General features: G+C 40.9%; 1 protein-coding gene across 6 annotated transcripts in view; it reads right to left on the bottom strand.

Annotated features, from left to right (window-relative positions):
- agap1 (ArfGAP with GTPase domain, ankyrin repeat and PH domain 1) overlaps positions 1-24,748 on the bottom strand; it is a 229,765-nt gene that overhangs the window by 182,831 nt on the left and 22,186 nt on the right. For 2 of the 6 annotated variants that reach the window (XM_061924152.2, XM_061924153.2), the window contains exon 1: positions 11,332-12,755. The exons of the other annotated variants lie outside the window; for them this stretch is intronic. In XM_061924152.2, the coding sequence (XP_061780136.1) occupies positions 11,332-12,370 (1,039 nt within the window). In that variant the 5' untranslated portion in view covers positions 12,371-12,755. Of the gene's footprint in view, positions 1-11,331; positions 12,756-24,748 lie in introns of those variants that run through there. 6 annotated transcript variants of the gene reach the window in all.

Raw genomic sequence — 24,748 nt, 5'->3', positions numbered from 1 at the left:
GATGTTGTGTACCGTATTTTCCGCACTATAAGGCGCATCGGTTTATAAGGCGCACCTTCAATGAATGGCATATTTCAAAACTTTGTTCATATATAAGGCGCACCGGATTATAAGGCGCACCTATGTCAACAAAACAGTCAGATAGGTCAGTCAAACTTTATTAATAGATAACAAACCAGCGTTCTGACAACTCCGTTCACTCCCAAAATGAATAAACAGCTGATTTACTCATGTTACGTAAATCAAACGTGCAATCACAATATAGTAACACGTGAAATAGTGCAGAGCAATAACAATATATCAATAACTCAACGTTGCTCAAACGTTAATGTCACACAACACAACACACTAAATAAAAATGTAAAGCTCACTTTATGAAGTTATAGCTCATTCACAAATCCCTCGAATTCTTCCTCTTCAGTGTCCGAATTAAACAGTTGAGCAAATACGGCATCCAACATGGCCGGCTCCGTCTCGTCGAAGTCGTCATTAATGGAGTCAGTGTCGTTGCCGTTTATTAGTTCAGTGACAATTCCTGCCTTCCTGAAAGCTCGGACCACAGATGAGACTGAATCAGCCCAGGCATTTACGATCCACTGGCAGATGTTGGCGTATGTCGTCTGGCGCTGTCTCCCTGTCTTGGTGAACGTCACGTGTGTTCGCCTTCTGTCATCCACTGTTCCCACGCAGTTAGCAGTCTAGCTTCGAATGCCCTGTTGACACCAATATCTAGCGGCTGGAGGTCTTTTGTCAATCCACCCGGAATGACGGCGAGTATTGAATTAAGCGCGTAAGCGTGTCTCTTAATGTGATGTTATGAGCTAGCAAATATAACAACTACACTACCCAGCATGCAACGATAGTGACGAGCATACGCGGTAGCCCTGAGAAGCGTTGTTGTATGCTGGCAGTTAGAATGTGGTTATGAGCACGCTGTGAGTAAACGTTGAGAACTCAGTTAACACGCCTCGTCTGCATTATTTATAATTAGACAGACAACACACTTAATAGGAGCCATTTTGGGGTCTTTACATAAACACACAAATGGAAATGAAACGTCACATATCCCAGCATGCACCGCGCGCTTCTTCTTCTTCTACGGGGAAAAAAGATGGCGGCTGTTTACCGTAGTTGCGAGACCGAAACTTTATGAAAATTAATATTAATATTAACCCATATATAAGGCGCACCGGATTATAAGGCGCACTGTCAGCTTTTGAGAAAATTTGTGGTTTTTAGGTGCGCCTTATAGTGCGGAAAATACGGTAGTTGTATTCTACTTTAAAGGGGAACATTATCAGCAGACCTATGTAAGCGTCAATATATACCTTGATGTTGCAGAAAAAAGACCATATATTTTTTTAACCGATTTCCGAACTCTAAATGGGTGAATTTTGGCGAATTAAACGCCTTTCTATTATTCGCTCTCGGAGCGATGACGTCACAACATGGCGTCACATCGGGAAGCAATCCGCCATTTTCTCAAACTCCGAGTCAAATCAGCTCTGTTATTTTCCGTTTTTTCGACTGTTTTCCGTACCTTGGAGACATCATGCCTCGTCGGTGTGTTGTCGGAGGGTGTAACAACACCAACAGGGACGGATTCAAGTTGCACCAGTGGTCCAAAGATGCAAAAGTGGCAAGAAATTGGACGTTTGTTCCGCAAACTTTACCCACGAAAGCTATGCTACGACAGAGATGGCAAGAATGTGTGGATATCCTGCGACACTCATAGCAGATGCATTTCCAACGATAAAGTCAAAGAAATCTGCCGCCAGACCCCCATTGAATCTGCCGGAGTGTGTGAGCAATTCAGGGACAAAGGACCTCGGTAGCACGGCAAGCAATGGCGGCAGTTTGTTCCCGCAGACGAGCGAGCTAAACCCCCTGGATGTCTTGGCTCACACCGTCCCTTATGCCACCAAAGAGAAGAATATCGACCCTAGCTTCCCTGGCCTGCTGACATCAACTCCAAAACTGGACAGATCAGCGGATGAGGGTATGTCTACAGAATATATTAATTGATGAAAACTGGGCTGTCTGCACTCTCAAAGTGCATGTTGTTGCCAAATGTATTTCATATGCTGTAAACCTAGTTCATAGTTGTTAGTTTCCTTTAATGCCAAACAAACACATACCAATCGTTGGTTAGAAGGCGATCGCCGAATTCGTCCTCGCTTTCTCCCGTGTCGCTGGCTGTCGTGTCGTTTTCGTCGGTTTCGCTTGCATACGGTTCAAACCGATATGGCTCAATAGCTTCAGTTTCTTCTTCAATTTGGTTTTCGCTACCTGCCTCCACACTACAACCATCCGTTTCAATACATGCGTAATCTGTTGAATCGCTTAAGCCGCTGAAATCCGAGTCTGAATCCGAGCTAATGTCGCTATAGCTTGCTGTTCTATGCGCCATGTTTGTTTGTGTTGGCTTCACTATGTGACGTCACAGGAAAATGGACGGGTGTATATAACGATGGTTAAAATCAGGCACTTTGAAGCTTTTTTTAGGGATATTGCGTGATGGGTACAATTTTGAAAAAAACTTCGAAAAATATAATAAGCCACTGGGAACTGATTTTTAATGGTTTTAACCCTTCTGAAATTGTGATAATGTTCCCCTTTAAACATTGTTAAACTCTATCCAACAATAAGAAGCATTTCCAGCTCTCAAAAAAATACTTCCAGTATCTACACATACATAAACCAGTAACTCACCATGCCTTTGATTAGCTCGCCAGAAGGTTCTAGAAATGTAATGCACCGCAATATAACACAGCTGCTGTACGCTAACCGAACGATGAAATATTTTAAATGGCTCTTACGTGAACAATGAGTACTAATTTGAAAAATAGTATACAATAGTAATTAGGAATCAGATGTCAAGGTTCACAAAGTTTTTTTGTTTGTGAACATCACATCGCTCAACCACACAGTGAACTCAAAGTTGTTGTTTTTGTCTCTGTTATGTAAGCTTCTCTGTTAGCCAACCACTAAATGCTGTATCACTTTGAGAATCCACTGGAATGCAAAGTTAACGCAATAATATCACGTCAACTATACATTTTAATAACGGCACTAATTTTTCTAACGGCCGATTAACACAAACCCTTCCTTTTTGACACCCCTACTGTGGCATAGCGGGGAAATTGGCTGCTGTTCATTTGCTACTGATGAGCCACGAGCGAGCAGAAATAGACAAAAGAAAGTCTACCTTATGGAAATATCAGTGTTCAAAATCATGGCAAGTTGTTCTCCCGACAAGAAAGGACTATTTCCCACCATGAGAAGCAAACACCTGCTGCGCGCGTCGAAAGAGGTGGGTGGTGCTTCACTTCCATGTTCAAGTTACAGTTAAGGTGGTAAGAGTGATAACATTTAGATATGTTACTGTGACTGATTTAGTAAGTAAGATGACATAAAAGCTCAACTGAAATGAAAGTATGTCGAAAGGAGACTTTTTTATTGCAAACAGTTGATCCAAACAATCACACACTTTTCCAGCTTCAAAATAAAAGCGCTGCGCAATACATCCGGTTTATCTACGTTTAGGGTTTCTCCTTAATGTACGGGCTTCATATTAGCCGCCACGCCTAACAAAATAAAGTAATATAATGTATTGTAGCGTCCAGAAGAAAAAGTCTGACGCTCTTTTCAGCTTTTATGGCCATTTTTTTTTTTTACTAACAACGGGCCCAATTCCAACGAGTATTCCCTCCGTGTACACACGTCTGTCTCCGTGCTTCACTCATAGACATTCAACACTTGTTCATTCTCTGCCGACACAGTGTGTTCACAGACCATGGGAAAAATGACCACCATAACACACTAACATACACATTCACACCAGCCATACGCACAGTGTTTTCTGGACGTACTTTAATATATTAAAGATAGACCCTCGGACAGTGATCTTTACAATTTAGGACGACACTGGCGACTTTAAATGAGAGAAAGGCTCCCAGCAACGCAAAGCAAGGGTGACGTCAGGCTCTTTGCAACTGGCGGACATGGCGCGACAGAATCTAAACAGAGTCTCTAAACACGAGTACAGTCGTCAATAACACCAACAATAGATGCTACATTTGTTGCCACAAAGTGACTAAAAGTATTGGAGGAATCTCTAATAAAAAAAATATTAAAAAACTCAAAGTACATTGTACGATAAGCAGCAATGGGGTTTGTAGGTTCCCCCACCCTACCTATAGTGGACTCAAGACGAAGACAAGAAAGAACAAACAAGTGTTTTTTTGTCAATGCAATACATGTTAATCAATCAAACAGATGGCTGATAACATGAGACTGCAACATCTGGAAGAGCAGCGAAACAGCTGTCTGACAAAGTTACATTGCTAGCTCAGTTTAGGTACCTCAACTTGCCAGCATTTTGAGATAGGAGCCAGGGCCGCATGGTTATGGTCAAAATGATCATCTTCATTTTTATCAATATTGAAATCACAATTATTAATCACGATTCTTCATTAAGCTAGGTAAAAGAGTATTGGGAGGGTTGAACACTACCCCATCATGTATATTGTAATGGTTAAAAAAAGGCTATTTAAAGACAAATATTTGTGTTGTTGTTCATTACCAGTATCAATGTGTCATCTTTTTGTTCCATTATATGATGCCTCTAGCTCTATTTTTCTATTTATGATGCTGTTCACATGGAGAGGAGCCAGATGAGGTGGTCCGGGCATCTGGTCAGGATGCCACCCGAACGTCTCCCTGTGGAGGTGTTTCGGGCACGTCCGACCGGAGCTCCACTAACCACGTTAAACCCAGATTCCGATCTAACAAAGGTCTTAACTCATTCTCCTTCTATGCCACATCAATATGGAATGCACTCCCAACAGGTGTAAAAGAAAGTGCATCTCTATCCTCCTTCAAAAGCGCACTAAAACAACACCTCCAGGCAACTTCAACCCTAAACTAACACCCTCCCTTCCACATCCCACCTCCCCGGATTGTAAATAATCAAATGTATATACTTTTTCTTATGCTTTCTGAACTCACTATGTTCTCTGCTCGCTGTACATATCCTACCAAGTCACACCTACACTGTTTCAATGTCCATTTCTCTCATGATGCAATTGCTAAAGACTGAAGTGCTGATATCAGTTGTCAATTGTACGGTATACAGGTAAAAGCCAGTAAATTAGAATATTTTGAAAAACTTGATTTATTTCAGTAATTGCATTCAAAAGGTGTAACTTGTACATTATATTTATTCATTGCACACAGACTGATGCATTCAAATGTTTATTTCATTTAATTTTGATGATTTGAAGTGGCAACAAATGAAAATCCAAAATTCCGTGTGTCACAAAATTAGAATATTACTTAAGGCTAATACAAAAAAGGGATTTTTAGAAATGTTGGCCAACTGAAAAGTATGAAAATGAAAAATATGAGCATGTACAATACTCAATACTTGGTTGGAGCTCCTTTTGCCTCAATTACTGCGTTAATGCGGCGTGGCATGGAGTCGATGAGTTTCTGGCACTGCTCAGGTGTTATGAGAGCCCAGGTTGCTCTGATAGTGGCCTTCAACTCTTCTGCGTTTTTGGGTCTGGCATTCTGCATCTTCCTTTTCACAATACCCCACAGATTTTCTATGGGGCTAAGGTCAGGGGAGTTGGCGGGCCAATTTAGAACAGAAATACCATGGTCCGTAAACCAGGCACGGGTAGATTTTGCGCTGTGTGCAGGCGCCAAGTCCTGTTGGAACTTGAAATCTCCATCTCCATAGAGCAGGTCAGCAGCAGGAAGCATGAAGTGCTCTAAAACTTGCTGGTAGACGGCTGCGTTGACCCTGGATCTCAGGAAACAGAGTGGACCGACACCAGCAGATGACATGGCACCCCAAACCATCACCCAACCATGCAAATTTTGCATTTCCTTTGGAAATCGAGGTCCCAGAGTCTGGAGGAAGACAGGAGAGGCACAGGATCCACGTTGCCTGAAGTCTAGTGTAAAGTTTCCACCATCAGTGATGGTTTGGGGTGCCATGTCATCTGCTGGTGTCGGTCCACTCTGTTTCCTGAGATCCAGGGTCAACGCAGCCGTCTACCAGCAAGTTTTAGAGCACTTCATGCTTCCTGCTGCTGACCTGCTCTATGGAGATGGAGATTTCAAGTTCCAACAGGACTTGGCGCCTGCACACAGCGCAAAATCTACCCGTGCCTGGTTTACAGATGATGGTATTTCTGTTCTAAATTGGCCCGCCAACTCCCCTGACCTTAGCCCCATAGAAAATCTGTGGGGTATTGTGAAAAGGAAGATGCAGAATGCCAGACCCAAAAACGCAGAAGAGTTGAAGGCCACTATCAGAGCAACCTGGGCTCTCATAACACCTGAGCAGTGCCAGAAACTCATCGACTCAATGCCACGCCGCATTAACGCAGTAATTGAGGCAAAAGGAGCTCCAACCAAGTATTGAGTATTGTACATGCTCATATTTTTCATTTTCATACTTTTCAGTTGGCCAACATTTCTAAAAATCCCTTTTTTGTATTAGCCTTAAGTAATATTCTAATTTTGTGACACACGGAATTTTGGATTTTCATTTGTTGCCACTTCAAATCATCAAAATTAAATGAAATAAACATTTGAATGCATCAGTCTGTGTGCAATGAATAAATATAATGTACAAGTTACACCTTTTGAATGCAATTACTGAAATAAATCAAGTTTTTCAAAATATTCTAATTTACTGGCTTTTACCTGTATGTACTGTACTGTGCAATCTACTAATAAAAGCTTCAATCAATCAATCAATAGGAGACCAAGGGGAAGACCCAGGACACGTTGGGAAGACTATGTCTCCCGGCTGGCCTGGGAACGCCTCGGGATCCCCCGGGAGGAGCTGGACCAAGTGGTTGGGGAGAGGGAAGTCTGGGCTTCCCTGCTTAGGCTGCTGCCCCCGCGACCCCACCTCGGATAAGCGGAAGAAGATGGATGGATGCTTTTTATGGTGCCATAAAAAACAATCATGTTTCATGGGTGTCATCAATTGCACACTCCTGATTGACCTAGTCATACATTTGATCCTTTGTCGTATGAAACACGTAAAATAAATGTCAAAATACAAAAATATAGTTATTTAGTGGAACAATTAAACTCGTGTGAAAGAGTTCATCAATGCACAATTATACTTTTTGCATTCTCTGGATTCATACGCAGGCGCACAGGGGGTGCACGAATTCCAATTGGAACCAGGTTTTGCCAGAAATGTCGCCACAGGATGGTAAAGTGTCTCCAGACTCTACTGAGCACAATGCTTAGCTTTCACCCCGGATGTGCAACAGCTGCTGAACATCGCTGCCATGGAACATCTGCACCAATCCCCACCGCCCCATCTCTGATGCGCATTGTTGCGGTCCCGCCATGCAGCAAAGTAGTGCAGATTTTTATGAGATCTCGCAAATTTGTGCGTTATCATGTGAAAAAGGGAGCTGTAGTAAACCGAACCCCAAACGGTTGATTTTTTCCTTCCAGAGGAGCAAAAGCAAATAAACTTGGTCCTGCCATGTGAGATGCGTAACGACGGCTGAATGGCTTTGCTGTCCATCAATACTTGACTCGTGGACAGAATGACAACTTTAACTGTGTATTTGCAACACCACAGCAGTAACATCTCCCAGCGGTGTGCTTGCATGCACTACTGCAGCTACGCACCTTTGTGCCATAGCAAAATGAAGAGAAGGGGGTGAATTCTCTTGTCATCATTAAGTGTCTTTGACTCTTTGTGCGGCGAGGCGGGCCTGCTAGCATCACAACTAATTAGCATGTAACAGCTAACATAGACAAAATGATCACCAAACCAAAGGCCAGTGTGAGAATATTTCACTTTAAACCCTTGGAACAAGATGAGCCTATCAACACCGAGTAGCCAGAGTGTGCAGGAATTGTGCACGAATCCAACAAACCTGCACGCTCACTTGAAACATAACCACTCCACAGTCCACACTCACTTTGCGTTTGGTGAACAAGCCAGGTCAGTGTAAACAAAACAGTGCAACATAGCGTGTGCTCACAGAAAGTGTAGTTCAATACATGCTGCCATTTAATAGTTAGCATTTTTAAACGTGCTGCAAATGTTTGACAGTCATGTCAAGTTGGTATTCCTCACTTGCAATCTGCCACACTTAAGTTTTTTTTGCATATGATCTTATAATACATCTGCTTAAACCAGTGGTTCTTAACCTTGTTGGAGGTACCGAACCCCACCAGTTTCATATGTGCATTCACTGAACCCTTCTTTTTTTTTTTTCAAATTCAAGACAAAGTTATATGTTTTTGGTAACACTTTAGTATGGGGAACATATTCTAAGTAACAAAGACTTAATTTAGAGTTATTTGGACAGTAGGGGAACATACCGTATTTTTCGGATTATAAGTCGCACCGACCGAAAATGCATAATAAAGAAGGAAAAAACATATATACGTCGCACTCGAGTATAAGTCGCATTTTTGGGGGAAATGTATTTGATAAAAGCCAACAGCAAGAATAGACATTTGAAAGGCAATTTAAAATAAATAAACAGGCTGAATAAGTGTACGTTATATGAGGCATAAATAACCAACTGGTATGTTAACGTAACATATTATGGTAAGAGTCATTCAAATAACTATAACATATAGAACATGCTATACAATCTGTCACTCCTAATCGCTAAATCCCATGATATCTTCTTCCTCGGTGTCGCTTCTAAACAACTCTGCCAACTCCAAAGGTATGCGCCGCTTCCTCTTGCCGTTTTCTGCTGCATATTTCACTACGTCCAGCTTGTAATCTGCAGTATATGATTTCGATTAGGAGTGACAGATTGTTTGGTAAACATATAGCATGTTCTATATGTTATAGTTATTTGAATGACTCTTACCATAATATGTTACGTTAACATACCAGTTGGTTATTTATGCCTCATATAACGTACACTTATTCAGCCTGTTGTTCACTATTCTTCATTTATTTTAAATTGCCTTTCAAATGTCTATTCTTGCTGTTGGCTTTTATCAAATACATTTCCCCCAAAATGCGCCTTATACTCCAGTGCAACTTATATGTTTTTTTTTCTTCTTTATTATGCATTTTCGGCCGGTGCGACTTATACTCCGGAGCGATTTATAGTCCGAAAAATACGGTATGTATTATCATTACATCAATGGTTAATTTGGTGTCATAAAAACCATGGCAATAATATCATTTATCTGCAATAATTTGTAGGTCAATAAATCGTCAAGTAAAATAAGACTGTTAGCAGGAATCAGCAGCTGTCTAGATAAAGTGGAGATGAACTCTGTTGATTAAAGATGCACTTCATCTTCATCAACAATAACACAGCCCTGACATCAGCATATGGAATTGTCTAAGTGTTTCGGGGACAAATGAGCATTCCCGGACATATGATTTCCATTCCTTCTACTCATGATGATAGCAATTCAGCCACATTTGTATTTGTATTATTTTCCGGGATATTTCGTGTTTGACAGTCGATTGTTTTTATTGGCCAATTCTGTGATTCCGTCTGTGATTCTGTTCATGTGGAAATCACTACATTTGGGTGAAACAAGTGTCAAGGTGAATATATGGGTGTCCTTTCATGTTTAGAGGCAGTGTTTCCCACACATTCATTTATTTGTGGCGTCCCGCCACGAAAGAATTACGTCCGCCACAAATGGATTTTTCGGCTTTTGACTCGCTCGACCACTCATAAGAGCAATTGGACTGTCTGTGAATGCTGCTTGTAGTTACAACTCCGGTGCAGTAGGTGGCGGTAACTCCACCAATAGCACTTAATTCACCTGGTGGGCCAGAAGAAGAAGAAGAAGAAGAAGAAGAGGGACGGACGGACGGACGAAACGGGATCAAAATACGAGGGTAATATAGGTTCTAGGTAGATATGTTATAGCTGCATCGCTCGCGGCTCGTCATATATTTAACGTTAATCCGCTGCTTCATTAACACCGCCGCTGTTTGACTCGTGGGCCGGGGCAGACGCACGTAATAACAGTCACGTGTTACCCTACCGACGAGCTAACGTGTCCAGGTTATAACCCTGTTGTCAATAAACACACATGGACTGAAGCTAAATTGTCCACTGTCCACTGCAGCATGTGAATGCAATGAAAATAATAAAATCTGAGCCAACCAGCTGTTAAAATGTTGTCCAGGTTAATGTTTTGGCCATTAAAGGCCCTTCATTTCAAGATTTCAACTGTGATCGGGCTTTAAACAGGTGGCTGACCTGTTCAGATGGGTGTAACTGCTACTGGTCAAATAATGTCAAATAGCATTTAATTTTACATGTATGCAATGCCATTTAAATGTAATTATAGATAATAATAATAATAATAAATACTGTGTAGTGTTGTAAATAGTCAACGGGAAGGATTTTAGTAAGATATAAGCCATGAACACTACACAGCCAGAAAAAATCCTAGGCAGGACAAGTAAAAATATTGGGGCAAGTAGATTTGAGAAGTCGGGCAAGTAGAAAAAAACCTTAACGTTGAACCCTGCATGTGTTGAGCTGCTGGTTAGACGGCACTGTACATAGAGCGCTTCTGCTCGTTAGTAATAAATTCTAATGTTGGATGTTCACTCCTTCACACAGATGAGTATAGAAAAATATTTTCAACGGCCGAAAAGGGCTCGACTTGGAGAGGAGGTAGGCCTACAGTCCGGACCACAGGTGCGACCTGTTCAGCAGCAGGAGAAGGAGGAGGAGGTTGACTGACTGTGGCAGGACACCTCTGCCACAGAAAGTTAAATTATTTAGTATTCACTAATTAAAGGGGCAGAGCTTTAAGAGACATTTTAGCTTTTATATTTTATAAGATATATTTTTTGTAAGAACCACAATTAATAAATATATTTCAGTGAATCACTAATTGTTCAAATCTGTATATAAATATGTACATAAAATGGTGTAATTATATTCCAACTCCGCGTTCTTCTTGGTCATCGCCGCTGCCGCCGCCGCCGCCGCCCCCCGACCACACCACCACAAATAGATGCCTGTCCTGTGGGAAACACTGAGAGGGCTCTATAAACTAAAACAAATACATTTAGAAAGCAGATACCATTATGTTTAATACTCTAAGAATATATACTCCTATGTCGCAAACATTTGTTTACTACGATAAGGCCCGGAACCAATGGGATCTTCTTTAACCTGGCCCGCCTGCTGTTTGCACTTGAAATAAATGCATCTCCAAGTAAGGAAACACAAACAGGAGCGGCTGCTTGTCAAGCAAACAACACCCTGCTGTCCTAAACACACACTAACCTCCCAAAGCACATACACACACACAAAGATGCTTCTTTACCAACTGTGCTTCCTCCGTTCACGTTTTCTGTGCTGGACTGCAAAGGCAATATCCTCTGGCGCAGGGATCTGACTTTGCTGGGGCTTCCCGCTGGTACGAGGGTAGAGGTGTCGTCCCTGCGGGAGAAGATGCCACTGAAGAACCGCATTAGCCGCCTCTCGCCGGAATGCTCTTCTCCATTCCGTAGTAGCGCACACCCATCCCTCTGTGCAGCCAGGAGCTGCAGGTCGCTGTTGTCCAGCGTGCGATTCTTAACACAGCTGAGCTCAGACATGGAGTCTGTCTTGTTAAGGATTGCACCGACCTCCAACGTCTGGCTTTTCTGTCTGGTGCCAGCATGAGGGCGGCCGGCAGGCCTCTGGAGCTCAGCCTTCTGTCCTTTAGATGCAGCATCATGACCAATGCAGCCAGAACTGTTGTGATGTTTGTCCTTTGTGAGCGCGTGCAGACGCAGCAAATCACCGCTCGTCCAGTGTCGGAAGCTGAAGCTGCGTCGCAGCAGGCCAGGCTCCTGCTGAGGTGAGTCTGAGGTTGTCAGCGACTCAGGACTCCTCTTTTCCAAACTCTTTGACTTGAAAAGTGTCTTCATCTTCATCACGCTGCTACTCACTACATTCCTAGCAGAGTTTGTCTTGGTACAAATGTGTTCCTCAGATGACTGTGATTCCTGACACTTCGCAGGCTCTTCCCTCTTCGTCATTCGGCCCCGTTGCTTGCGAGAGAACTTGAGCCTCCCCAACTCCAGCTGGCCTGTGCTGAAGGTCCTGAAGTTCCTCATGGAGCTTTGTGTTGACAAGTCATCTGACTCCACCTCCGCTTCCTGCACTTGTTCCAGACAAATGCTGCGCTGGGCTTCCAGTGAGGCTTCCCGCCGGAAGGCCCCCAGCTTGGGGATTTTTACCAGCTGAGGCTCCAATGCGTCGCCCCCGTCCTCCAATGTCTCTTTCTTCACTAGCGTGAGGGATATGCAGTACACTATCTTCTTCTGAGGCATTCCTCTCTCCATTCCTTCAGAACAATTCCCATCCAGAAGAAACATAGTTTAAGTTATTTTTAAAAAAGAAAAGAAAAAGAAAAGCATCTTCCCCAGAGAGACCCTGTGGGGTCTCCACGTGAAGGCAGCATTAAAAGTGGGAATATTCAAGCCCTGACAACTTCCCTTCATCCAGATGTGCAAGAAGCATGCAAGCTGACAGGAAGTGCACTTCGCCTTCATCCCCTCACGATGCAGCTGGCCATGCAGTCTCTGGCCAAAAGAGTTACAAAAAAAACAAAAAACACGCGTGTGCGCTTCACGAGACGCGCTGACGGCTCGCGAGACGGCAGTCCTTCCGCGCGCCTCCTGCTGCAGCCGTCACGGCCATTGTGCGCCTTTGCCGCCAACTCCTTCCACGACTACAATTCCAAGTCGAGGACGTCGTGGATCATCGCCGCTGCTCTCAGAGCTCTGGAGCCCACGCGCGAAACAGTCGAGCAACGTGCGCGCGCACGCACCAAACATGCTTCAGCGGCAGCGAAAAGACGGTGCTGACACTGACAAGTCCCACTGCGCATGCACCGTGCGATGACGACATCGCAGCTAAGTCACAACAATGTAACCTTTTCAAATATACGTCAAAACATATTTATTACTTCATACTGCTTGCAGTGCGGTTTTAACCGTTCTTCTTTCCTCATTTCCAAGTCAGTTGTCTGTGAAACGTCAACAAGCCGCTCCATCACAGGTTTTCTTTTCTGCTAAAGGGGGCGTGGCCTGTTGGCTCTCCCCGCTGTCAGTCAAGTTCCTCAGCCACGCCCCCAATGGCCATGCAAGCTCAGAGCAGCACAACTATCTTCTGATGGCAACATGAAGCTTGTTGAAAGTGCACTACTTCTCACCACAACTAAACACCCTGCATTGTTCAATCCAATCCACTTTGCTTATATACAGAGGTGGGTAGAGTAGCCAGAAATTGTACTCAAGTAAGAGTACTGTTACTTTAGAGATTTATTACTCAAGTAAAAGTAAGGAGTAGTCACCCAAATATTTACTTGAGTAAAAGTAAAAAGTATGTTATGAAAAAACTACTCAAGTACTGAGTAACTGATGAGTAACATACACACTCATATATATATATATATATACATACATATACATTGATATATACAGTATATAATTTATAAGTATTTATTTTGCTGTTTTTGTTTACATGTTAAAGGTGTTTTAATGAATATACATGCATGTTTAACACATATAGATTCCTTTCTTTAATGAAGACTAGAATATAAGTTGGTGTATTACCTGATTCTGATGACTTGCGTTGATTGTAATCAGACAGTCGTGATGACAACGTCCACGTTTTTAAATGGAGGAGAAGAAAAGTTCCTACTTTCTGTCTAATACCACATAAAAGTGGTGGGTTTTTGGCATCTTATTTGTCCAGCTTCCATATTCGTTTTTATACACTTTACAAGAAATATATTGGCGTCAAACTCCGTAGCTTGCTAGCTTGTTTACGCTGGCTTTCGGAGACTCTTGTTTTGAAAGCGCAGGCGCGATGGCGCGGCACTTTTATTGTGAAGACAGGAACGTCCTCATGTGCGGTCAGTCTTAAGGCTTTTGACGGTACGGTTGAAATAAAACAAGTATCTTTTTTCCTTCACACTTTTGGTTGATTGATTGGAACTTTTATTAGTAGATTGCACAGTACAGTACATATTCCGTACAATTGACCACTAAATGGTAACACCCCAATAAGTTTTTACACTTGTTTAAGTCAGGTCATGTGACCACCTGGCTCTGTTTGATTGGTCCAACGTCACCAGTGACTGCATCTGATTGGTGGAACGGAGTGAAACGTCACCAGTAAGGCAGGCACTTTGAAGGTCTGTCTGACAGACCAAAACAAACAAAGCGTGCATTAACAGATCGATAAAAATTAGTAGCGAGTAGCGAGCTGAATGTAGATAAAAGTAGCGGAGTAAAAGTAGCGTTCCTTCTCTATAAATATACTTAAGTAAAAGTAAAAGTATGTTGCATTAAAACTACTCTTAGAAGTACAATTTATCCCAAAAGTTACTCAAGTAGATGTAACGGAGTAAATGTAGCGCGTTACTACCCACCTCTGCTTATATAGCACATTTAAACAACAAATGTTTCCAAAGTGCTGCACAACAATATTCAAATATTATCCTTAGCATACCTGCCAACTTTTGAAATCAGAAAAACCTAGTAGCCAGGGTCCAGGGGCCGCAGGCCCCGGTAGGTCCAGGACAAAGTCCTGGTGGGGGGTTCAGGCGACGCAAAATGATTGATTGCATTCAGACAGGTTAAAATGTTGCTAAAACCATCACTTTTCTATCAGTCACAGTGACTTTTCAAAACAAAAATATTACAGCAAAAATCATATGGGTTGATTGACATGTTTATTCTGTAAGCTAACTTCAATAGTTTGAAATTATTTTGACAGTTAATGCCAGTTATCCTGTCAACCTTTCACAAGACTTCAATTTGTTAATTGAAAGTATAAACAGTATAAACACTTTTTACAGTAAACAAATGGTAAAACAGTACTAAACAATTCCATAAAAAAAAAAATTGGTGTCATTATTAACTTTCTGTCCAAGCTTGTATAATCTACTGCCTTGTTCAATTGTAAAAAAATATTCTGTGCCTAAAATTCACATTTCTATCACAATTATCATACTGTAAACATGGTAAGCTAACTTCATTACAATTAATAGTCCTGTCAATAGCATGGAATTACAATTCAAATGTAGTTTTTTTGTAAGCCTTTCAAAAGAATTCAAAATATGAAAAATTAATGAAAATTAATTTAAGCCATCAGACACTTGAAAAGTGGCACATCACATCTCTAATGTAATCATTTGAACTTTTCAACAGAAATAGCACTGCAAAAATATTAAGGACATACTTCTGTATTTTGGTAGTTATGCTGTCAACATTTAACAAGATTTCTTCAACTTGGACTTGAAAGCATAAATAGTATAAACACTTTTAACAGTATAACAGTACTAAACAATTCCAATAGATAACATTGGTGTCATTACCTTTTTGTGGCTAAAATCCAAATTTAGCAACGGCATTAGACTTGTGTTTTTTTGTCCCAACGTGGTCTTTTACATCGCTAATTCCTCCGTGTCCGATCGAAAAATCTTGTCTGCACAAGGTGCAATTCGCGTAGTTTTCACCCTTTTTGGAACGGATAATTATTCCTGGATAGGCTTTTGAATATTCTTCACGGAATGACTGCAGTTTTCTTTTCGGTTTAAGACTCGTTTGCGATTTTTCCCCGGCTGATTCCATGATCGTTCGCTCGTTTGGAAACAATGGGCAACAGGTGCCTCGTGCTTGGCATTCGGAATGGCTCGATAGGAAGTTACGGGAAGCAGCGTCGATTGTGATTGTTGTTACGCGATTTCGTGAATAAAACTTTTTTTTTTTTAATGAATGAAAAACCGTATTTTTTATCACTGCAACCGTAACCCGGAATAGGTTGATGAAAACCGTACTAATTACGGGAAAACCGGAGTAGTTGGCAGGTATGCCTTAGCTCTACCAATGACTGAATAAAATCAAAATAAATAAATAAATATAAAAACAATATCAAAATAAATATGACTAAAAAAGATTTTAAAGGGTAAACCAATTAAAACAGTAAATAGAAATCAAAATGTATAAAAAAAACACAGAGGACAACAGAGGACAGAAGACCACACAACTCACGTAGTGTTAAAAGCCAGAGAATAAAAGTGGGTCTTAAAACGAGACTTAAAACACTCTACTGTGGGAGCAGTTTGAACATGGAGGGGCAGAATGTTCCAGAGGTTAGGGCCGACCACAGAGAAGGCCCTGTCTCCCCTGGATTTAAGTCTGGTCTTGGGCACCACGAGCTGGAGCTGGCTCTCGGACCTCAGAGCACGTGCAGGAGTGTAAATTTGGATGAGGTCCGAGATATACTGAGGGGCCAGATCATGTAAAGTTTTAAAAACAAACAGCAAGGTTTAAAAATCAATTGTAAAATTAAAGCTGCAAGCAGCATTGGTCGGGGCCGCGTATTTGGCAGGTGCTAGTCCTAAGTGTCCCAATACTTTTGTCTACTTTTAGTCTGAAGTGTCCCAATACTTTTGTCTAGTGTACCTACCTTGTCTGCATTGTGTGGGCACGTTGGTGCTTCCTGCTTTTAAGCAGCCATCTTAAAAAAACAGCAGCGCAGCAGCATCAGCGCAGCGGGTCTTTGAAGGGTCATAAAATCAAAACCGGAGCAGGTATTAAAACACTGTTCTGTTATTTTATACACAAGGGTTTAATCTCTCTCCTGTGTTAGTTTGAAGCCGAAACGACAAACGCGCTCAGAGGAGATAGTTTTTGAAGGAAGGTGACCGGTTTTTACAAAAAAATTGTTTTGAAGGGGGAATAGCAAACGTCCTGTTGATTTTTGCTGGGGGTTGTCAATTTATGAAATGTAGGTCTAAGTGAGACCTACATAGAGGTTTTTGTTTCATGTCTCTCCGACCTTCCCAGGGAGAGTTACAGGCAGTTTTGTCAGTTTTTTCATCCGAGGAGCAGTTTTTTGTGCGTTTCATTAAAAAATTGCGCTAGAGCACAATTTTGAGATTTGGGGTTAGGTTTTTTTATTAGATCACAATTTTTGCCAGTCCTGATGTGTGTGTTCAGTTCGGTGAGTTTTGAAGCATGTTAAAGGGGTCAAATTACAGCTCAAAGAGGCAAAAGTGACTGTTTTTAGTACTTTTTTGTCTTGAAGGGGGAATTGCCAACTTCCTGTTGATTTTTGCCCGAGAATATACTATTATGAAATCTAGGTCTAAGTCACACCTACATAAAGGTTTTTGTTTCATGTCTCTCCGACCCTGTTAAAAGTCCTGCTGCCGCCTTCTGGACTAACTGCAACCGGGAGAGAGCTTTCTGGCTAATACCAGCATAAAGTGCATTGCAGTAGTCCAGGCCACTTGAAATAAAAGCATGCACCACTTGTTCAAAAAGGTTAAAAGATAAAAACGGTTTTACCTTTACTAAAAGACGAAGATGCTAAAAACACGATTTTAGAACGCCATTGACTTGTTTGTCAAGTTTAAAATGGCTGTCTATAGTGACGCCAAGACTGGTGACTTTGAGACGCACATCATTTTGCAATGGTCTCAAGTCAGTGAGGGCAAAACCAAAAATGGAAATTTCCGTTTTTCCCTCATTCATTATTAAAACATTCTGGGCTAACGAAGCCTTGATGTGGCAAAGACAGTTGAGAAGGGGAGTCAGGGGGCCGTGGCCTTTTGAAATTGGCATATACATTTGGCAGTCATCTGCATAAAAGTGATAAAACACTCCATGCCTCTTAAAAATCTCTCCAAGAGGGAGAAGGTAAAGTGAAAACAGGATGGGGCCTAGAATAGATCAATATGGACAATATCAGATATCGGCAAAAAAAGCCATTATCGGACATCTCTACTTTCAACCTTATTGAAAATAAGATATTCTTCATCTCAGTATGTTAATAATGACTGACTTAATTATATATTACAAAACTGTTGTATTACTCATTCACGGATGCCATTTTACTATTAAAAAAAAAAGTCAGTAAATTAATGTAAATATTTGTAAACGCTCTAAAGTGGGAAAGGGGTAGGATTAAATAAACTTTGCTTCTTCCTACTCCTTTACGGACATGATGTAAAGTGAAATTATATGAAATTGTGTAATGTATTATGCTGTAAGTTCTATATCAGTAGGTGGCAGCAGGTAGCTGATTGCTTTGTAGATGTCGGGAACACGTGTGTAAGACGACGGTGGTTTGTCGTGATCCCAGTATGCAGATGACAGCGGGAGGCAGAGTGCAGGTAAAAAGGTATCTAATGCTTAAACCAAAAATAAACAAAAGGTGAGTGTCCCTACGAAAAGGCATTGAAGCTTAGGGAAGGCTATGCAGAACGGAACTAAAACTGAACTGGCTACAAAGTAAACAAAAACAGAATGCTGGACGACAGCAAAGACTTACAGCGTGTGGAGCAGAGACGGCGTCCACAAAGTACATCCGAACATGACATGACAATCAACAATGCATACCTGCCAACTTTTGAAATCAGAAAAACCTAGTAGCCAGGGTCCAAGGGCCGCAGGCCCCGGTAGGTCCAGGACAAAGTCCTGGTGGAGGGTTCAGGGCTTCGCCCCCCGACGCAAAATGATTATTAGCATTCAGACAGGTTAAAATGTTGCTAAAACCATCACTTTTCTATCAGTCACAGTGACTTTTCAAAACAAAAATATTACAGCAAAAATCATATGGGTTGATTGACATGTTTATTCTGTAAGCTAACTTCAATAGTTTGAAATTATTTTGACAGTTAATGCCAGTTATCCTGTCAACCTTTCACAAGACTTCAATTTGTTAATTGAAAGTATAAACAGTATAAACACTTTTTACAGTAAACAAATGGTAAAACAGTACTAAACAATTCCATTAAAAAAAAATTGGTGTCATTATTAACTTTCTGTCCAAGCTTGTATAATCTACTGCCTTGTTCAATTGTAAAAAATATTCTGTGCCTAAAATTCACATTTCTATCACAATTATCATACTGTAAACATGGTAAGCTAACTTCATTAAAATTAATAGTCCTGTCAATAGCATGGAATTACAATTCAAATGTAGTTTTTTTGTAAGCCTTTCAAAAGAATTCAAAATATGAAAAATTAATGAAAATTAATTTAAGCCATCAGACACTTGAAAAGTGGCACATCACATCTCTATTGTAATCATTTTAACTTTTCAACAGAAATAGCACTGCAAAAATATTAAGGACATACTTCTGTATTTTGGTAGTTATGCTGTCAACATTTAACAAGATTTCTTCAACTTGGACTTGTTTTAAATGTTTTATGCCACTTCAAGTTGTCAAAGACGTGCTGTGAAATACAGCCGACAAGATTGCGCACCAAACACGAAGCAAGGCCAAAACGCATGCGGTGCAGGAGAACAAAGGACTTCTTTCATTTAAGGTTTGTGATAAACCATCAAACTCATTCGTTAAAAGGACTCTATAGTAATATAAAGCGAGTTTTTCTGGACATTATCATGCAAGAACAGTTTATTTTTGGGACCGCGATCACCGCGTAATGATTTTTAAAGGTTGCATTACAAACATTTAACTGTCCCATGTGATCAGCCAGTGCGATTGGAAGTCCATGCTCAATTATTGCCTCCATAAATAAAACTTCGGCATTTATCACATCCAAAGAATCTGTTTGGGCGACGAAAAACGTTGAAAGTTTTCCACTTGTATCGCTAGCAACGGCATTAGACTTGTGTTTTTTTGTCCCAACGTGGTCTTTTACATCGCTAATTCCTCCGTGTCCGATCGAAAAATCTTGTCTGCACAAGGTGCAATTCGCGTAGTTTTCACCCTTTTTTTTTTTTTTAATTAATGAAAAACCGTATTTTTTATCACTGCAACCGTAACCCGGAATAGGTTGATGAAAACCGTACTAATTACGGGAAAACCGGAGTAGTTGGCAGGTATGAACAATGTCCCCACAAAGAAGGATAGCGTCCGCACAACTGAAATAGTCTTGATTGCTAAAACAAAGCAGGTGCGGGGAATAAAGCTCGAAGGAAGACATGAAACTGCTACAAGAAAATACCAACAAAACAGGAAAAGCCACCAAAATAGGAACGCAATACAAGAACTAAAACACTACACACAGGAAAACAGCAAAAAACTCAAAATGAGTCAGGGTGTGTTGTGACAGGTGGTGACAGTACACCTGCTTTGAGACAAGAGTTATAGTGATGCATGCTTGGTTCTGCTTTAAAGTCATATCCAACAATTGCGACAACAACTTTGTATTGTCAATATCAGCTGCTGAGTTTAATTTTTTTAATGTTTTCTGCGGATTTTTTCAATGAAAACATGTGCCTTGGCTCAAAAAAGGTTGAAAAACACTGCTGTAGCATATGGTCAGAAGAAATGCTACATCAATGTTAAATCTGTGTTAAAAGGTGTAAACTCAAACGAAGACATAGGGAATGTGGTCAGAGGTCGACAGGATCACTGATCAGCTGTCACTGGTTCAGCCTTTATGTCTACAGTGCAGTCATTAGTATGATAATATAGCGACACACTGATTTGCCAGTGCAGCGGCAGGATGGGCATCCCCCTTCCCCCACACATGTCCCCGGTAGACTGTAGAAATGGGTCAGTCAGAAAGGGAGAGGGGGGAGGGCAGGTTGCCTCCCTCGTGTAATGATAGGGGAAACACTGAAATAGCTGCTCCACAATTTCACGTTTTATAAGCGCAGAAAATGTGGGTACCACAGGAAGGAATCTTGCCCTGCCCCACTCCAGTTTCAGATGCAGGGTGGTTGCCATGGTATTATCTGATGTCATGTGTGTGTTGGTATGTTTGCTGCAATACTCCAGTTTCCCAGGAAATGAAATGTTTCACATCTGTTAGCTTCTCTATGGAGGCCTCAAGATGATCATTTGGATATCTAATCTGTGGCTACATAAGCGACTAGATGGTTTGTTGAACCCAGGAAGTAACACCAGCACAGCATCTTCACAAGCTACAAATACATTAGCAATGTGTGTGACCTACTTCTGCTGGATCACACCATTAGAACCCCTGCAGAGATCAATGCCGACGCTGCACTTGCAGTTCATCTCATTGAAGCGGTTTTAATCTTCTTGCACCTGCATTTTGCATGTGGCCACCGAGGCACGCTATTGGACGCGCTGGAGTGAGGAGAAACTGCAGCCTTTATGCCAATGACATTGCAGCGTGAACCATTGCATAAAATGCCAGCGCCTGTTAGTGATGCAGCTTGTTATGTGAAATCTAAATAATAGCTGTCATTTAGCATGTAGTGTGATCTGGGATTCTCTTGGTGGCATACTTGCCAACCTTGAGACCTCCGATTTCGGGAGGTGGGGGGGGGGGGGGCGTGGTTAAGATATATATATATATATAAGAAATACTTGACTTTCAGTGAATTATATATATATATACATATATATATATATATATATATAATATATGTATACATATATATATATATATATATATATATATATATATAAATAAATAAAATACTTGAATTTCAGTGTTCATTTATTTACACATTTACACACACATAACACTCATCTACTCATTGTTGAGTTAAGGGTTGAATTGTCCATCCTTGTTCTATTCTCTGTCACTATTTCAGAACACACACATTATACCAATATACATTATAAAATCAATAGGAAAACGGGAGCTCTAATTTGGGAGTTTGAATTAGGATCAGAAGTTCCTATATAAACATTGCGCACTCACGTCGCCTTTGTGTATTGATTACTGCAGCTGTGCACTGGATTCATTCACAAATACAAACTACAACTCACAAACACTTTAGAGTTAGGCTCCACCATCAGAATGTGTACTTAAACTTATAAAGATCACGGATATTATTCAGTGAGTTGATTCACCAAAACTAACCCGTTATACAGGAGGAAAAAGCACACAGGACGTTTCAATTGTTCACAGACTGGTCGCGCTCATCAGAATGACAAGACACTTCCGGTCTGCAGGTGATAGCATTCAATTGGGAAGAAACGCCCTACTGCCCCCTACTGACCAATGTGAATACTGATAAATGTGGAATGACAGCTCCAAAAAACGAATTCAAACCACAAAATAAAATAAATAAATCAACACAAAAATGTGACACATTATGGGTGGGTCACATATGCATGTACAGTAGATGGCAGTATTGTCCTGTTTAAAAGTGTCACAACATTGCTGTTTACGGCAGACCAACTGCTTTACGGGGGACGAAAACTTGACTGCTGTTGTTGTGTGTTGTTGCCGCGCTGGGAGGACGTTAATGAAACTGCCTAGCAATAAACACACATAAGAAACCAAGAACTCGCCCTCCATCATTAGCTGTTTATATGGTGGGAAAGCGGACGTGTGAACAGGCTGTCAACACGCCCCCTCCAGCTCCGCCTGAATTTCGGGAGATTTTCGGGAGAAAATTTGTCCCGGGAGGTTTTCGGGAGAGGCGCTGAATTTCGGGAGTCTCCCGGAAAATCCGGGAGGGTTGGCAAGTATGCTTGGTGGGCCAAAACCATAATATAATTACTGTTATATTGACTAACATTTTGCCTTCTCAATATGAAGTGTGATTTTATGTCAATTAGATATTTATCATTGGACATAATATTGCCATATGCCATGGATAGGGAGCAACAACAGATACAAAACAAAGATGCAGACACAGAAGTCCAGGTGTAGTAGTTTCACCTTGAAAATACATCCGCACAGCTGACTCACTGCTGCCACCTGCTGAGCATCATTCAGCAGTGCATGCAACCATGCATTTGTTTTCTAACAAATAGAACGTCCTCAGCTTATGCAGACAGCAAGAGTTAAACAACAGAAGAGTCCAGAGTAGGGGTGTGGGAAAAATCGATTCAAATTCAAATCACAATTATCACGTTGTACGATTCATTATCGATTCTCATTTTTCAAAAATAGATTTTACACAGCAGTACCATAACAATGCAATCCAATTCCAAAAGCAAAGCCGACCCAGCAACACTCAGAAGTGCAATAAACAGAGCAATTGAGAGGAGACACAAACACCACACAAAACAAACCAAAAGTAGTGAAACAAAAATGAATATTATCAACAACAGTATCAATATTCGTTACAATTTCAACATAGCAGTGATTAAAAATCCCTCATTGACATTATCATTAGACATTTATAAAAAAGAACAATAGTGTCACAGTGGCTTACACTTGCATCACATCTCATAAGCTTGACAACACACTGTGTCCAATATTTTCACAAAGATAAAATAAGTCATATTTTTGGTTCATTTAATAGTTCAAACAAATTGACATTATTGAAATCAGTTGATAAAACATTGTCCTTTACAATTACAAAAGCTTTTTACTCTGCTTGCATGTCAGCAGACTGGGGTAGATCCTGCTGAAATCCTATGTATTGAATGAATAGACAATCCTTTTGAATCGGGAAAGTATCCTTTTTGAATTGAGAATCGCGTTGAATCGAAAAAATCGATTTATAATCGAATCGTGACCCCAAGAATCGATATTGAAATCGAATCGTGGGACACCCAAAGATTCGCAGCCCTAGTCCAGAGACAATGGTGCTGAGAAAATGTTACAAGGTGGCATTTTTTTTATACTAAGAGAACTATAAAAAATGGAAAGACTCCCCACATAGTGAACAAGGCCAAGATGAACAGAATGAAGCACATCCAAAAAATATGACAGCAAGAGCTTCCCTTACCTCCAAAGACATGCACCTGGGGATAGGTTGATGGGCAACACTAAATTGTGTAAACTAGTGTGTGAATATTGTCTATCTCTGTTGGCCCAGTGATGAGGTGGCAACTTGTCCAGGGTGTACCCTGCCTTCCGCCCGATTGCAGCTGGGATAGGCTCCAGCCCTCTCACAACACAGAGGTACAAGCGGTACAAAATGAATGGATGGATTTTAAAACACTAGAGGGCGGTCATATACTGTAGATCAGGGGTGCTCATTACGTCGATCGCGAGCTACCAGTCGATCTCGGAGGGTGTGTCAGTCGATCACCAGCCAGGCATTAAAAAAATAGTCCTAAAAATGAGCGATCATAAATCTTCACTATGACGTCACTTCCGTCACTTGATTGACATTCACGGCACCCGAGGGTCTTCTGAGATGACGCTGGCTGCTGCCAGCTCATTAAAATTACCGACTGGAAGGCGAGAAACACTTTATTTCAACAGACTCTGGCGCCATACCTGTCGTCAAAACTCCAAAGACCGACTGCACAGTTGCGCTAACAAAATAGGAGTCTCAGAAAGCTGGCGTGCACAAGCTAGCAAGCTACGGAGTTTGCCGACAATGTATTTCTTGTAAAGTGTATACAGAGGAGTACGGAAGCTGGACAAATAAGATGCCAAAAAGCAACCACTTTCATGTGGTATTGGACAGAAAGGAGGACTTTTTTTCTCCTCCATTCGAAAATGCGGACCTTATCAGCACCACTGCATAATCAATGCAGGTCATCAGAATCAGGTAATACACCAACTTATATTCTTGTCTTCATGAAAGAAAGGAATCTATATGTGTTAAACATGCTTGTATTATCATTAAACACCTTTTACTTGTTAACAATATTAACTATATGTGTTAAACATGCTTGTATTATCTTTAAACACCTTTAACTTATTAACAATATTAACTATATGTGTTAAACATACTTGTATTATCTTTAAACACCTTTAACTTGTTAACAATATTAACTATATGTATTAAACATTCTTGTATTATCATTAAACACCTTTAATTTTTTAACAATTTTAACTATGTGTTAAACATGCTTGTATTATCATTAAACA

The sequence above is a fragment of the Nerophis lumbriciformis genome, linkage group LG28 (assembly GCF_033978685.3).
Source record: "Nerophis lumbriciformis linkage group LG28, RoL_Nlum_v2.1, whole genome shotgun sequence".
Classification (NCBI taxonomy): domain Eukaryota; kingdom Metazoa; phylum Chordata; class Actinopteri; order Syngnathiformes; family Syngnathidae; genus Nerophis; species Nerophis lumbriciformis.
This window is presented reverse-complemented; position numbering and strand designations above follow the sequence as displayed.